The sequence below is a fragment of the Drosophila gunungcola genome, assembly GCF_025200985.1.
Source record: "Drosophila gunungcola strain Sukarami chromosome 3L unlocalized genomic scaffold, Dgunungcola_SK_2 000003F, whole genome shotgun sequence".
Classification (NCBI taxonomy): Eukaryota; Metazoa; Arthropoda; class Insecta; order Diptera; family Drosophilidae; genus Drosophila; species Drosophila gunungcola.
Window position 1 is genome coordinate 5,873,027 of NW_026453179.1, and position 14,700 is coordinate 5,887,726.

Here is a 14,700-nt window from a genome sequence, read left to right on the forward strand (position 1 = left end):
AGATATTTTAAAATGCAATAATTGGATGACATAAAAATGTGAGTGTACAATTATAGAAAAGAAATCATGAGCTTTTCATGAGTTATAGAATAATGTTCGTTTTTTCTGGAAAAAAGAAAAGTTCAAACCATGGCTCTATGGGTCATTTTTCATAGGAATTTATTCAGGATTCATAAACTTTTACAACAGTCATAACCTTCTCTTTAATTTTTATGTAAAGCACGTTTAAAACTAATCAAACGTGTTTTATTTCGAATTATGATATAACAGAATCTAAAGATACCGCTGGTTTAAATTTTAATACAATTTACATTGCGATACTAGTTTACAATAGGATACAAAATATTACACATGTGTTTTGGGGATTAATGTAAAAAAATTCTTAGGGCGATAGTCTAAGGGTCCAGAATAAAACTTCTAAATGGACTCAACTAAATGTATGATTTAAATTTTAAAATTGTGTGTGTATATGAATTTCTCTACCATTGCATATGGTATACAATCATTTTTAGCTTAAGCTTTAGAAATCAACGTCATTAAGGTAGCGTTTGAAATTAGCCAAGCAATTCACCGTCAACCATTGCTCGGCTATAACCTTTAGTTCCTCATCCAGACGCGGGAAGTTGGCTGCATTTTTTGCTGAGTGATTGAGTTTTTTCAGCGCGCGATACATCTGCGGAATGTGGAACTTAAGTTTATGGTCTTGGAAAGACTTAAAGATGGGGACTTACCTCCGCTGAGTTGGTGGATATTTGTTTGGCTATGGCCAGAGCCTCATCATTCACGCTGCGGGCCTTGCAGATCTTGTTAACGAAACTTTGTGGCCCCAAAAGTTCCGGTGCAAACAGTCTTTCACCCAGCAGAAACAAACGTAAATGCTAGGGGAGAAATAAATGATATTTTGGAAAACTTATTTTACAGAGGAAATTCGGTATTTTACCACTTCACTGGACACCTTTTCGTGGCCATGCCACAGAGCATAGCCCTCGGGTAGCTGGCCCAGTTTGGCGTAATTAGTCTCAAAGCAACAGTCATCGGCGGCTACCACGTAGTCAGCAAAGGGCAGCTGCATAACGCCCAGATTGATCAGGTTGCCAATAATGCCCGCCACCAAGGGTTTCGGAAATGTGGCCAAAGTGCGTAGATAGGTTCTGAAAATAAGTATGTTATAGTTTTGTCTCCGTCAAATTAAGTAAGTGTTACGCACTTCAGAGCCAAGGACAGCTGACTGACGTTGTTCCTCCGCTTCTCCAGCGATCCCTGCACCAATTCCTGGCAGTCAATGCCCTGGCAGAACTGCTGACCCTCCACGGTTACCAGCACTGTGTTGTACTCGCTCTTGCGGGCCACACTAGCCAGCGTGTCGCTCAGCTGCTCCAGCAGCTGGCTACTGTACGTGTGGCCGGATTTGCCGCGGTGCGTATGTATCACCAGGTGGGCCACCTTGTCCACCTTATGCAAGACCACCAGTTGCTTTTCGCTGTTGGCCTTCATATCGTTGGCCAGCGTGTGTGAGGCGACGGCAGCGGACGCCTCGCCGCCCCTTTGATTCGTCTTGTTTACGGGCTTGAGGAACTTGAAGGAAGGATCAGAGCCCTCGGCAGCATCATCCGATAGATTAGCTGCCCCGGGCTTGTTGTCCAGCGAGTTGCGGCTAACGGAGGCATTGCTGGAGTAGGAGCTATTGGAGCGCCGTCGCATGATCATGGACTCCTCGCTGGCGCGCTGCTTGTACACATAATCCCAGGAGTCGGAGGCGCGGGGCTTGCTGGCGGAGGAGGTCGCAGTTGACTTGGTGAAAACGGAGTCGGCTGCACCAGGCGCTCTCTTGGCGGAGGGATGTGCTGAATCCTTTTTGGCCGGCGATGGCTCCACTGCAGCTCGTTGCGTCTGGTTCTGGAATTGGGTATAATATGGACGTTACAATCGTCAGCTTTTTGGAGTAATATAGAGCTTGTCACTCACCCTTCCGGTTATGGTCATGGATCGCTTGCGCATCAGCGGCTTATTGGACATCTCCCCTCCACTCATCTCCCGCTGCTCATGCTCCACCGCATGGATCATGTTGGCCGCTCCCTCGTCGCCCATCAGGCGATCGATCTCAGAAACCTTCTTCTTTTTCTGGGTTCCGCCGTTGGCCAGGCCAGTGTTGGGGGTTTGCGAGCGACGCTTGACCGGTGAGGGACCTCTCTCTGCTGCTCCAACTGGTGTTCCAGCTTTAGTGGCCCGCGCGGTGGGCGTTGCTGCCCGCTTCTTGGGTGCCACCTCCTTCTTCATCGTTGTGTTCGGAGAGATGCTCTTGACCGTCGCTTTCGGTGCAGGAGGTGCCGGGGAAGACGCCTTGACCGCTGCCTTCGTGCTGGCATACTGCGCAAAGGACGTTTTCGTCTCGGGCACATCCGGATCCCAGATGATCTTCTTTCTTATTACACGCATGCGCTTGAAGCCTATAAATAGAGTTTGTTAAGTTTGTTACTGGCTGCAGTTTCTGGTTTAACTGTACCAGTGGTAGGCTCTTCGGTTTCCTTGGCAGGTGACACGATGCCTGCTGGCTTGGGTTTCTCCACAGGTGGACTGGTTGAGGCCGCCAGTTGCTTTTGGCTAACCGTCTTCAACATTACTTTAACCCCGCTGATCTTGTTGGAGAGCAAAATCGGTGAGTTCAGGCTGGATTTGCTAGGAGATGGAACCTTCTTTAGTGGCAAAGGCGGCTTTTTGGACACCACCTGTGCTGGAAGCAGTGTTATCACTTCCTTCTTCTCCTCCTCGGAGTCATAGTCATCCCAATCGTCATTTAGTGAGCTGACAATATCCACCGGTTTCAGCACAGGCGGCGGTTCCTTTCGACGCGACTTGTTCTTCAGACCGGCCATCTGCTCCAGAGCCACTGCTCTTGCCTGCTCCGGGGACAGTCTTTGCTTGGGAATAGTGGTCTTAGAGGTGGTGGATGGTGAAGGTTTGCTGGGCTTGTGCACTGGCACCTTGGGACTGGGCTTGCGGGCGGATGAGTCCCCCTCGTCGTCGTCGATCTCCATAATCTCGAACTGGCCTTCGCCTTCGATCGTGACACCCACGTCCACGTCCCCTTCCACACCGTCCAACTCGGAGAGAGCCTTTTCCAAGGCGGACTTCTCGTCGCCGGAGGTTTGCTCATGACTGGTGTCCGTGCCCTTGAGCAGGGCAATCAGGTCCACCTCCTCCAGGGGCGACTCACTGACCTGACCATTGCCCGTCGAATCATTGCCATCTTCCACGAGTGGGGAGCCACTGGTCAAGTCTTCACCTGCCAGCCGGGTCTCCAAGCCACCATTATCCGCTCCGCCACTCGGAGGGACGGAATCTGCAGCTTCAGACGCCGCATCCGGTGGTCGAATGTGGTGTAGCTTGGCTATCTCCTGTTCCAACGAGCTTAGTTCGTCAAGGCCGGCGCCCTCATCCGAGCCATTGAGATTGGCCAGCTCGTCCTCCAAATCAGCGGGACCCGCACATTTTTCAAGTGCTTCCAACGCCGTTGTTTTGGGTTCTAGGGTCTCAGTTTTTTCCACCTCTGGAGGAGGTTCTTCTGTTTTGATTGGCTGCGGCATTCGCAGTTCGCTGTCCGTCACCTGCTCCATGATGCCTCTGCCCTCTGATGGCTTTCGGATTAAGACGAGCTCCAATTTAGGGCCTTTCGTGCGCGATTCGGTCGGATTAATAATACAAAAAAAAGTGCACTTGCTGCAAAGCGGCCATTTTTTAGTGGTGCGCAGGTCAGGCTAAGGGTCTATCGATAGGCGTGTGACTATCGGAATTAGCAAAATAGCTATTTCGAAATTGTCAGATATATAACGACACAAGTGCTATAAATAAATTATATTATGTATATGTTACAACAGATTCTGAATATTTCTGCATTCAAAACAATAGTTAGCAAGAACTATTCATAAGCAAATTAAAAATTAATATTTCTTGCATTCTTGTAACGATTCAATTAGTAAATAATATAAAATAAATTAGACATTTTAATCATTATTTCGCCAACACACCAAAATATCGTAAGGGAGCAGTAGCGGTTAAACAAAATATATCTACGAAAATGTTTGTTCCAGTACTTGCAAACGATTTTTTTTTTCAAATTGGAATGTAAACATTTTAATGTAGTGCTAAAAAATTAACCGAAAATTGTTTACATTGTCAATAAGCACCTATATTTGAGTAGATCAAAATTGATTTAAATTTAAAAATAATTATTAAAATTAAAAAAAAACGCAGGATAGAAGTGTATCGTTCTGAAAACTAGATTGTAATATTAGTGTTACTAAATTACTTTTACTAATAATTTATTTTTTTGTTTTTCACAAAGTTAACTCAACCTGAAAATTTGTTTTCCGCCAATTAGTCCGGGGTGACCAGTAATTCGTATGTTATTCGAATAAATTGAGCTGCGGTCACACTGCGCTGGCATTTGTTCGCGTCGCCTGGTCACACCGGTCCGAAAACACAACCCCCCGCTCACCCCCCGTTTCGAATACTTGATGGAAAAAAGTCTCATCTGAAGCAAGGATTCGCGCAAGGATAGCGCCAAAAAAGGCAACCGTTAATTGTTCCAACCCTCGGCGGCGGTCAGTGCGAGTGCACAGAGTATCCGCAAACCCGTGGGCACGTAGTCCAATCCCGGCAAGCGGCAAAATCCGGATAGAGCAGGGGCAAAAGCGAAACGAGCGTCGAATACAGAACTTCGCAGGCAGGGGGCAGCAGGATGTGGGACTCGTCCATGTTTCTCAGCACGCTGACGCCCAAGTTCTACGTGGCGCTGACTGGAACCTCCAGCCTAATCTCGGGCCTGATCCTGATCTTCGAGTGGTGGTACTTTCGCAAGTATGGTACTTCGTTTATAGGTGAGTAGTGGGGCTTCCCCTTCCCCAGGTAACTCCATTTGAAATGCTGTTTCCCGTCCTGCAGAGCAAGTCTCCATCAACCACATCAGTCCCTGGATCAACGGCAGCGATGGCCAGTCGGAGTCGAGCAATGGCAGCGGCAGCAGCAGCAGCAGTGGCTCCAGCAGCAGCAGCAATGGCGGAGCTGGGGGTGGAGGATCAGGAGGAGCAGGTGCATCGGCCGGTGGCAGTGCCACCACCAGTACGGGCACCCAAATGCCCGAGTGCAAGGTCTGGCGCAATCCCCTCAATCTGTTTCGCGGCGCTGAGTACCAGCGGTTCTTCTGGGCCACCAGCAAGGAGCCGTTGACGTACTACGACATGAATCTTAGTGCCCAGGACCATCAGACCTTCTTCACCTGCGAGGGCGATGCCCGCAAGGAGGAGTACGAGATCATGCAGACGGCTTGGCGTGAACGCAATCCCATGCAGCGGATCAAGTCCGCTCACAGTGCGCTGGAAATCAATGCGGAATGTGCACCAGCTTACATACTCCTGGCCGAAGAGGAGGCCATGACCATTATGGAGGCGGAGAAGATCCTGAAAACGGCGTTAAAGGTGGCCGAGATCAACTACCGCAAGTCGCAGGCCACACAGCACCAGGGCGCCATAGCGGATGGGATGCATCGCCGGGACACCAATGTGCTGATCTACATCAAGCGACGGCTGGCCATGTGCGCCCGCAAGCTGGGCAAACTAAAGGAGGCGGCCAAGATGTTTCGCGATCTTACCAAGGAGATACCCTCGATCATGAGTGTGCTGAACATACACGAGAACCTGATCGAGACACTGCTGGAGATGCAGGCCTATGCCGATTGCCATGCCATTCTGGCCAAGTACGACGACATCTCGCTGCCCAAGTCGGCGACCATTTGCTATACGGCCGCATTGCTGAAGGCGCGTGCCGTGGCCGACAAGTTCTCGCCGGACATAGCCTCCAAGCGAGGCCTCAGTCCCGCGGAGATGAGCGCCGTGGAGGCCATCCATCGGGCGGTGGAGTTCAATCCGCATGTGCCCAAGTATCTGCTGGAGACAAAGCGGCTGATCCTGCCGCCGGAGCACATTTTGAAGCGCGGCGACTCGGAGGCATTGGCCTATGCGTTCTTCCACCTGAAGCACTGGAAACAGGTGGAGGGGGCCCTCAATCTGCTGCACTGCACCTGGGAGGGCACGTTTCGCATGCTGCCGTATCCGCTGGAGCGCGGCCATCTCTTCTATCCATATCCCACGTGCACCGAGTGCGCCGATCGTGAGTTGCTGCCGGCGTTCCATGAGGTGTCCGTTTATCCCAAGAAGGAGCTGCCCTTCTTCATCCTGTTCACGGCGGGACTGTGCTCCATAACCGCCCTGCTGGCCCTGGCCACCCACCAGTATCCGGAGCCGATGGGCCATTTGGCACAGACCGTACTTACCTGGATCTCGTATCCGTTTCAGTTGCTCAAGGAGCGCATCGAGGCGTTCTGGCCGTGCAATCTGCTGCAGCAGTTGTCGCGCGTCTAAGCTGGAGGACACATGCTCCTCCACTTTCCACCCTCGAATGACGTCACACACACTCACACAAATCAAGAAACACCACACACACTCACACGCATCCATCTCCATCTGGTTGAGAAACACCAGCGGGCAACATACCCCGAAACCACTCAAAACACAAACCCTTAATACATAACGCATATATATATATATATATATAAATACATATATATATTTTGGATCTTAATATGTCTGTGTTGTCTTCGTGAAATAAACATAAACAAAGCAAAAGAAAAGAAAAGAAAGCAAACACGCACACAACTACATAGTTCCAGCTTCCAAGTGATCCGGGTGAACGAAACGAATTTGCAGCAGCCACGCAAGAAGAAACTAAATTATTCTTAAGTTTTATTATTATTTTAATTATTGTAAACAAGAACGAGAAGCGAGTAAACTAAAATGCAGAAATTATCATTCATTTCTCTTTATTTATTTAGTTAAGTACGTTTTCAGTTTTGTCCTCAGGGGTTTATAAGTTCGTCCAGCTTATTTCTTTGAAAAATATTTAATTTAATTTCTTGTAACCAAGGGCTCTATGTAATTTCCTTATCGATAATGATTGGGTCTTAACAAAAATGTAAATTTTTACCTACCTTTGTTTAAAAATGGGGAAATCCCCATTATTTTTTTTAGAAAATCCCAATACGTAAATTATTTGCAAATCAAAGACGATAGTTTTGCGCATATTATTCAAATTTTTCATTAAAAGTCACGAAATTCGAAGGCAAAATGACTCACACCATCTCATTTGCCAACCGGATAAATTACTTATTTTCTGTTTGCAGCTCAAAAATTAAAATCATTGTACAGTTTGTTAATATAATTATTTATTGTGTTGATCTCATCAATGTCAATTTGTGCTCATAAACAAATATTTATCACATAGATTGTAATTTTCTGTTCACATTTAGTTACGTTTATATATAGAATTTAAAAAAGTATATATTTATATATATATAAAGTGTATAAAAAAGGCTGTGCATTCTAATTGTGCACTGTTAGTTAGTTCTCACAATAAGGCACCAATAATCACACATGGCTCGATGGCTCAACGTTTACAAAGGACAAATGCTAAAGTAGCCGACACAAGTGGGGCACTTCTGAAGGAGTCCGGTGTACGAGTTTGGGTTGAGGGACAGGAAGTACCGCCTGACTGCTGCGAGAATGGCTCCGGTGTGCTCCGCCACAGATTCACTGGACATGTGGCGGTAGTTGTTCATCACTTGCTGCAAAATGCGGAAGAGCACCGATTCCGTCGAAATGTAGAACTTAAGCACTGAGGTCAGGTCATCCAGCATGGTGTCCATGAAGGTTCGTGTCAACTTCATTATAAAATCAAACACATCAGGCTCCAGGTTTTCGGCCATGCCGCTAATCAGGTTCTCAAAGCTCTCGGCATTGATCACATGCTCGAAAAGCACTCTGCCATAATTCTCCAGCACGAAAGTCACACCGCCAACTATCACGGAGCTCAACTCCAAAACGAACACACCAGCGGCATAAGTGCTGGGCTCCTGCCGCGGTTGCGATGTGGGCAGCGGTCCGATTAGTCGGGAGACCTGATTTAGGCCGTCCAATTGAAGCCTTCCCGAACCCGCATGGCTGGCGGGAATGGGCTGACTTACTTGGCCCAGGACGTGCGGTCCCTGGTTATGCTGCACACTGGCCCGAAGATCGGAGGCCGACGTCTGTACCTCGCCGTTCAGCAGGAATCCTTGGCCTTCGGGCGCAAATGAGTAGCGCACACCCTCTTGGTTCAGGTTCTGGTTGATCTTGTACAGATCATTGAACTGCTGACGTGAGGGCACCTCGTTGACACTGCGTATTATGTCCAGCTTGCCGCGAGCACTTCCTCGCAGCCGAACGGTCTCCTTGGAGGCCTTATCAAACGAACGTCTGCAAGAATAGTCAATTACATGTAAACTCACCGAATTCATCATTATTTACCTCTGGCGATTGCTTAGAGTTTCCCGATAGCCCGCTATATTTCTGTTGGCCGTCTCATTGATGATGGTCGAGGCCAGTTTGAAATTGTAAACGCTGTGCGTTAGTAGAACCAGCGAAGCGGACAGCTGCAGTACATCCATGCCGGTAATGTCGTCACCATCCTGGACTTTCTGTGGGGCAGCATAGATTATCAAATTGGTGGAAGAGTTAGACCTCCATGTGGCTTACCAATATCAAATCCAACACCCCGTTGGCGACTCCAGTGCCCGAAACCACGATCGAGGAGATGTTCATGCCATTCACCGTCAATTGAGTGATCTAGAAAACAGTTTGGTTTAACTATTTAAGACAACAGTGCAATGTGTCTCTGGAGACTCACCGCTCCCACTTCGCGTCCAGCGTTAGTGGCCGCTGTCAGAGCAGTGGTGGCTCCTGCCGCTCCCAATCCCACGGCTCCGGCGACCACTCCCAGCCAATGGCCACGTGCCTCGCGGTCCGTCACGTTGATGGACTGCTCGTGCTGACTGCGGTCCACCAATCTTACGCTGGACCGGGCTGTCGCGTACCCGGCGCTGGCCAAACCCACGACTCCGGCTGCGGCCATCACCGGACCGGACACAGGCAGCGTCAGCAACGCCGCTACGGGCACGCAGGCAGCTAAGAAGCCTCCAACTGCCGATCCTGTGTCCAGAACTCCAAGCACCTTCGAGTTGGTGCTGCCCGCCGGCGTCTCATATTTGTCCAGTCGCACATGGTCATTGACCAGGCGGTAGATTCCCTTTTCCGGGGCCACCATCACTCCGGCGGGCAGCTCATTGGTGGCCACATACTGCTCCCAGTTCTGGTAGACGCGACCGGTCTCATCAACGAACAAATTGCAGCAATCGGAGCTGTCGCTGCTGCGGCCACTGCTTCCAGCTATGGAAAAAAAGGTCGCATTAGTGGCAAAGATTTAACACTATAAAATTATGTAATTTTTTTTGTTCGTATTTTCTATTTCGGATGTATTTCGAATGGAATTAAAATCGGACAAGAATATCATGTTCAGAGGCAAACATCACAATTTGTGATCTCTTTTAAAACTAAAAAAGTCGTTAAGAACTTTAAAAGTAAATACTTTAGTTGTGACGATTAAAAAACTACCATTAATTAATATTTTTTAAAGATAAAATCGAAAGAGAAAAATAATTTCAAACTGATAGCTCTGAATAAAAATAAACTACGCGGACAAGGACCCTATCCAAGCGGATTCCTTATGCTGAATGTTACTCCTGCAGAGACTCACAGACGCATCGACGGGCCCGGAAGACTGGATGGCAGGAGAAAGTCCTTGAGTCCTCGGCGCGATTAACGTCCTCCTCGTCAGTAACCACCATTACGTAAATAATGGCCGTCAGCGATTGTCGGTTGGTGTATTTACCTAAAGGGGAATCAAAGGCCTTATGCAATCAATTAGACTTTATAATCTGGATCCCTGCTTACGCTGCTCCCAAACGGCATCGAAAATGATCTGTCGCGCTTTTTCATTATCCGCGACGAGCTTCTTGCGGTTTTTTTCATCTTTTGCAGTTTCTTTTTTTTCAGGTGGTGGTGGATCACGAATGAGTTCGCTTAGCTTTTTCTTCAGAATGTCGGCTTGTCCATGGGACAACCTGAAAGGTGATCGGCAAATGTAATGTTTCGGGGCGGAAAGCCAATTGCGCAGTAGTTACAAATCCCAGATAATCTCCTCAGCGTATCCAAGGGATTCAGCAAAGTTTTGCTGCACCTCACGGGTGGTCCGGTTGGCAACGTGGTTTTCTTCAGCCTCTGCCATGTTAAATCTTCCAATTTTAGCCTCTTCGTCGTCGCAATTTCACAACTAATGAAGTTATTACCGGGAAATCACCAACTTATATGCGCACACATCGCCTTACTCATCCCATGATCGCACTCAAAATACCAAAACGCCAAGCGAGAGAAAGTGAACATTTTTGCCAAACTCTCGAGAGGTCTTACTTTTCTGCCGGAAATTCAGTTTTCCTCTACTTTTATTCTTTCTCCCCATTTTTCACCTTGTTGGGCGTTCCGAGTTGGTGAAAATGACTAACATAATGGTTTCACTCATTTTTTTTCCTAAAAAAAGGCGAAAAGGCCATAAAACATCGATAGACCATTAATATTTATTCAAAGACGCATAAGGTTGCCAGACTATGCACTTTATTTAAATAGCCTGATTCCACTTTCAAACTTTAACTTAAAACTTAATCACTTTGATTAAAATAAGCTTATTTACAATAACGTATTTTTGATATAAGAAATATTATTATTACCAAATTATTTCTGGTTCGATTTGTTAGGTATTAAGGAACTTATATATTTTAATTTATACTTTTTTTCAAATTAGCTTAATAATACTAAATATATTTTTGTGTTATTTTCGCCAATATTCTAATAAAACAAGATATGATTCTGCATATGCAAGATTTAATGATGTTTCTTTTTACATGTTTCTACAACCAGACTCAATAGCCAGAGCGTATATACAACATACATCAAAGTGGTTAAATTTAAAATATATTTATTAATATGTGTTTGTTCTTACTATTTTTTTTATTTTTTCCTTATCTAGATACCTGTACAAATGTGTATCTTTATCATAGATCCAAAAAACTAGTACCTTTCCCAACACTGAATATTATTATTATTAATCGAAAGGTATTGATATGATCTTGAATTATTGTTTGACTTCAAAACTCGATTAGTTCATCAGAAAATAAAAATGGAATGCAAAGAAAAAAAAAATGTTAAGTTGTTTTTTGTTTATGAATCCTGGAACTATTTTTTTTTAGTTTTTAATCGATTTAATTTATTTACCTGAAAAGACAGTGATTACTGTCTTGATTGTTTTGCTTTAAAATACATACAGAAAATACCGTATTTGAAAGAGCAGTTTCGAACAAAACGAGTTTGCTTTTTCCTAACTTCGGCTTGCCAAAGTAAAATATCTTGCAATATTTTATTATCATAAAAATTTAAAATGAATTTGAAATTATAACACTTAATTTATGTTATATTCTCCAAAAGATAATTATATCATAAAATTACTTTGTTTTTGTAATGGTAAATTTGTGTTCAAATTTTATTTAAATATCTAGAGTTATTTGTTTTAAAACAACTTTTTTAAGTTGTGCATCCTTATTGTGCACAGATAGTCAAATATTGATTTCACAAATAAGGCACCAATAATCTTGTTTTAATGGCTTTTAAATCCCAATAATTTTAAGTAAGGGATTTATATGTTTACAAATGTGAAATGCTGAAGGTGCCGACACAAGTGGGGCACTTCTGGATAACATCGGTGTACGAGTTCGGGTTAAGGGACAGGAAGTACCGCCTGACTGCTGCGAGGATGGCTCCGGTGTGCTCCTCCACCAATTTACAAGGCAGATGGCGATAGTTCTTCCACACTTGCAGCAGAATGCTAGAAAGCACCGATTCTGTGGGGATGAAGAACTTAAGCACCGAGGTCAGTTCATCCAGCATGGTGTCCATGAAGGTTCGAGTCAGATTCATGATAAAGTCAAACACATCCGGCTCCAGATTTGCGGCCATTTTGGTAATGTGATTTGCAAAGCTCTCGGCATTGACCACGTGCTCGAAGAGGGCTGTGCCGTATTGCCTCAGCACAACAGTCACCCCTCTTATGACCACTGAACTCAGCTGCAAGCAGTACACGCCGGCGGCATAAGTGCTGGGCTCCTGACGCGGCTGCGATGAAGGGCCAATCAGCAAGTGAGCATCGCTTTCTTGATCATTGAACTGCGAGGGCATCTCGTTCGCGCTGCGTATAATGTCCATCTTGCCTTGAGAGTTTCCTAAAAGTCGAAAGGTCTCCTTGGATATCTTATCGAAGGTGCGTCTGCAAGGACAGATTATAAGTAACGCCTAGAGGATTCATCTCTGACTAACTATCTCGTCATTATTTACCTCATGCGACTACTCAGTGTGTTCCGGTAGCCCGCTACGTTCCTGTGGGGCGACTCATTGATGATGGTCGAGGCCAGTTTGAAATTGTAGACGCTATGCGTGAACAGCACCAGCGAAGCGGACAGCTGCAGCACATCCATGCCGGTAATGTCGTCACCATCCTGGACTTTCTGTGGGGCAGCATAGATTATCAAATTGGTGGAAGAGTTAGACCTCCATGTGGCTTACCAATATCAAATCCAACACCCCGTTGGCGACTCCAGTGCCCGATACCACGATCGAGGAGATGTTCATGCCATTCACCGTCAATTGAGTGATCTAGAAAACAGTTTGGTTTAACTATTTAAGACAACAGTGCAATGTGTCTCTGGAGACTCACCGCTCCCACTTCGCGTCCAGCGTTAGTGGCCGCTGTCAGTGCAGTGGTGGCTCCTGCCGCTCCCAATCCCACGGCTCCGGCGATCACTCCCAGCCAATGGCCACGTGCCACGCGGTCCGTCACGTTGATGGACTGCTCGTGCTGACTGCGGTCTACCAGTCTTATGCTGGACCGAGCTGTCGCGTATCCGGCGCTGGCCAAACCCACGACTCCGGCTGCGGCCATCACCGGAACCGACACGGGTAGCGTTAAGAGAGCCGCTAAGGGAACAGAAGCGGCGGCCAAGCTTCCAACCACCGAACCCGTGTCTAAGTAGCGTAGCACCTTCTTTTCGGTGCTGCCCGCAGGCGTCACATATTTGTCCAGACACACATGGTCGTTGACCAGGCGGTAGATTCCCTTTTCCGGGGCCACCATCACTCCGGCGGGCAGCTCATTGGTGGCCACATACTGCTCCCAGTTCTGGTAGACGCGACCGGTCTCGTCAACGAACAAATTGCAGCAATCGGAGCTGTCGTTGCTGCGGCCAGCTGTGGGGAAAATAAACGGGTCATTATCATTATCATCATAAAGGGGTCATTACCCCAAGAGGTTTTAACCATAACTTTTAACGATAACCTAAAGAATTGTTTAAGAACGACCAGAAAAAGTAGTCATGTCTTATTTTTTGGTAGGCAATTTATATTTGCCATAGCTGCTTAAAAGATTTAATTCAGTTTCTGCTGGAAGGATTGTTGTAATAAAAGTGCATACGATAGTGTTTTGCAATGTTATTTATCTTAAACGCGCTGTTTTCCCAATTCAGCAGAATTGACAGAAGTCATGTGTGTATGTTTGCGTAAAGATATACTACTTTAAGTTCGATAGAGACAAGCTATATTTTCTTATTTTAGCAGAGACTCACAGACACATCGACGGGCCCGGAAGACTGGATGGCAGGAGAAAGTTCTTGAGTCCTCGGCGCGATTAACGTCCTGCTCGTCGGTAACCACCATTACGTATATGATGGCCGTCAGTGATTGTCGGTTGGTGTATTTTCCTGCAGGGGAAACAAAGGGCTTATGCAATCAATTAGACTTTATAATCTGGATCCCTGCTTACGCTGCTCCCAAACGGCATCGAAAATGATCTGTCGCGTTTTTTCATTATCCGCGATGAGCTTCTTGCGGTTTTTGTTATATTTTTCAATATAAGCCGGAGTTTTACCGGCTAATGCTGTTTCGTTGATCGGATCACAAATCAGTTCACTTAGCTTTTTCTTTAGCAAGTCGGCTTCTTCCTGGGACAACCTGATCCGAAATTGTTAGGTTATGGGCCGGAAAGCCAATTGCGCAGTACTTACAGGTCCCAAATGATCTCCTCCGCGTAACCAAGAGATTCTGCAAAGTTTTGCTGCACTTCACGAACGGATCTATTGGCCACTCGAATTTCTTCAGCCTGTTCCATGTCGGATTTTCTTACTTTAACCTCTTCGTCCCCACAGTTAACAAGCTAATAAAGTTTTTTTCGGGAATTCACCAACATATCTGAGCAGCCTAGAGATGTCAAAGCATAGATAGCAACATAATATCGATAGTGTGGAAAATATGCAAAGACTCCAGCCGAAAGCAAACGATAATACACGATTCCCACAGGTCACATTATAGTGGATTTCCACCACCCAAAAACAGTAGTCAACAGTCACTGTGGCATAAGCTTAATAATGTTAATGTTTTGGAATAACGAATAAGAGCTTACTTCAAGTTTTTTTTTAAATTTCTGCCTGGAGGACCGTTTACCCCCAAACCCTCACTTCTCTTTCGACTATGCCCCTGGTCAAACGAATTTTTTTTTTAAAGCTGGATTTACCTGACACGTTTTTGGCATAGATTAAGTGACATAAAGTCTGGGTCAACAAAAGATGTACAAATTAAAATATTTGTTATATTGAGTACTGCAACCACAACAAAATGGGGA

The 14,700-nt window shown here is 46.0% G+C and overlaps 4 protein-coding genes across 4 annotated transcripts; 1 reads left to right on the top strand and 3 right to left on the bottom strand.

Moving 5' to 3' along the window:
* Nucleotides 1–134: 134 nt before the first annotated feature.
* LOC128258060 (uncharacterized) lies at nucleotides 135–3,768 on the bottom strand. The gene is made up of 6 exons (XM_052989445.1): nucleotides 2,504–3,768; nucleotides 1,966–2,447; nucleotides 1,208–1,896; nucleotides 941–1,151; nucleotides 732–878; nucleotides 135–673 (listed from the first exon to the last, which is right to left on the bottom strand). Exons 1-6 carry the CDS (start codon nucleotides 3,612–3,614, stop codon nucleotides 521–523), a joined length of 2,793 nt encoding a protein of 930 aa, XP_052845405.1. The 5' UTR covers nucleotides 3,615–3,768; the 3' UTR covers nucleotides 135–520.
* A 658-nt stretch (nucleotides 3,769–4,426) lies between these two features.
* Nucleotides 4,427–6,867, top strand: LOC128258068 (protein ST7 homolog). Its single transcript, XM_052989454.1, has 2 exons — nucleotides 4,427–4,877; nucleotides 4,942–6,867. Exons 1-2 carry the CDS (start codon nucleotides 4,739–4,741, stop codon nucleotides 6,414–6,416), a joined length of 1,614 nt encoding a protein of 537 aa, XP_052845414.1. The 5' UTR covers nucleotides 4,427–4,738; the 3' UTR covers nucleotides 6,417–6,867.
* Nucleotides 6,868–7,257: 390 nt separating this feature from the next.
* LOC128258064 (uncharacterized) lies at nucleotides 7,258–10,341 on the bottom strand. The gene is made up of 7 exons (XM_052989451.1): nucleotides 10,109–10,341; nucleotides 9,879–10,048; nucleotides 9,682–9,816; nucleotides 8,776–9,314; nucleotides 8,625–8,714; nucleotides 8,397–8,566; nucleotides 7,258–8,345 (listed from the first exon to the last, which is right to left on the bottom strand). The coding sequence occupies exons 1-7, from the start codon at nucleotides 10,210–10,212 to the stop codon at nucleotides 7,505–7,507; spliced, it is 2,049 nt and encodes a 682-aa protein (XP_052845411.1). The 5' UTR covers nucleotides 10,213–10,341; the 3' UTR covers nucleotides 7,258–7,504.
* Nucleotides 10,342–11,485: 1,144 nt separating this feature from the next.
* Nucleotides 11,486–14,315, bottom strand: LOC128258066 (uncharacterized). Its single transcript, XM_052989452.1, has 7 exons — nucleotides 14,087–14,315; nucleotides 13,846–14,033; nucleotides 13,649–13,783; nucleotides 12,745–13,274; nucleotides 12,594–12,683; nucleotides 12,366–12,535; nucleotides 11,486–12,297 (listed from the first exon to the last, which is right to left on the bottom strand). Exons 1-7 carry the CDS (start codon nucleotides 14,188–14,190, stop codon nucleotides 11,679–11,681), a joined length of 1,836 nt encoding a protein of 611 aa, XP_052845412.1. The 5' UTR covers nucleotides 14,191–14,315; the 3' UTR covers nucleotides 11,486–11,678.
* Between the last annotated feature and the right edge of the window lie 385 nt (nucleotides 14,316–14,700).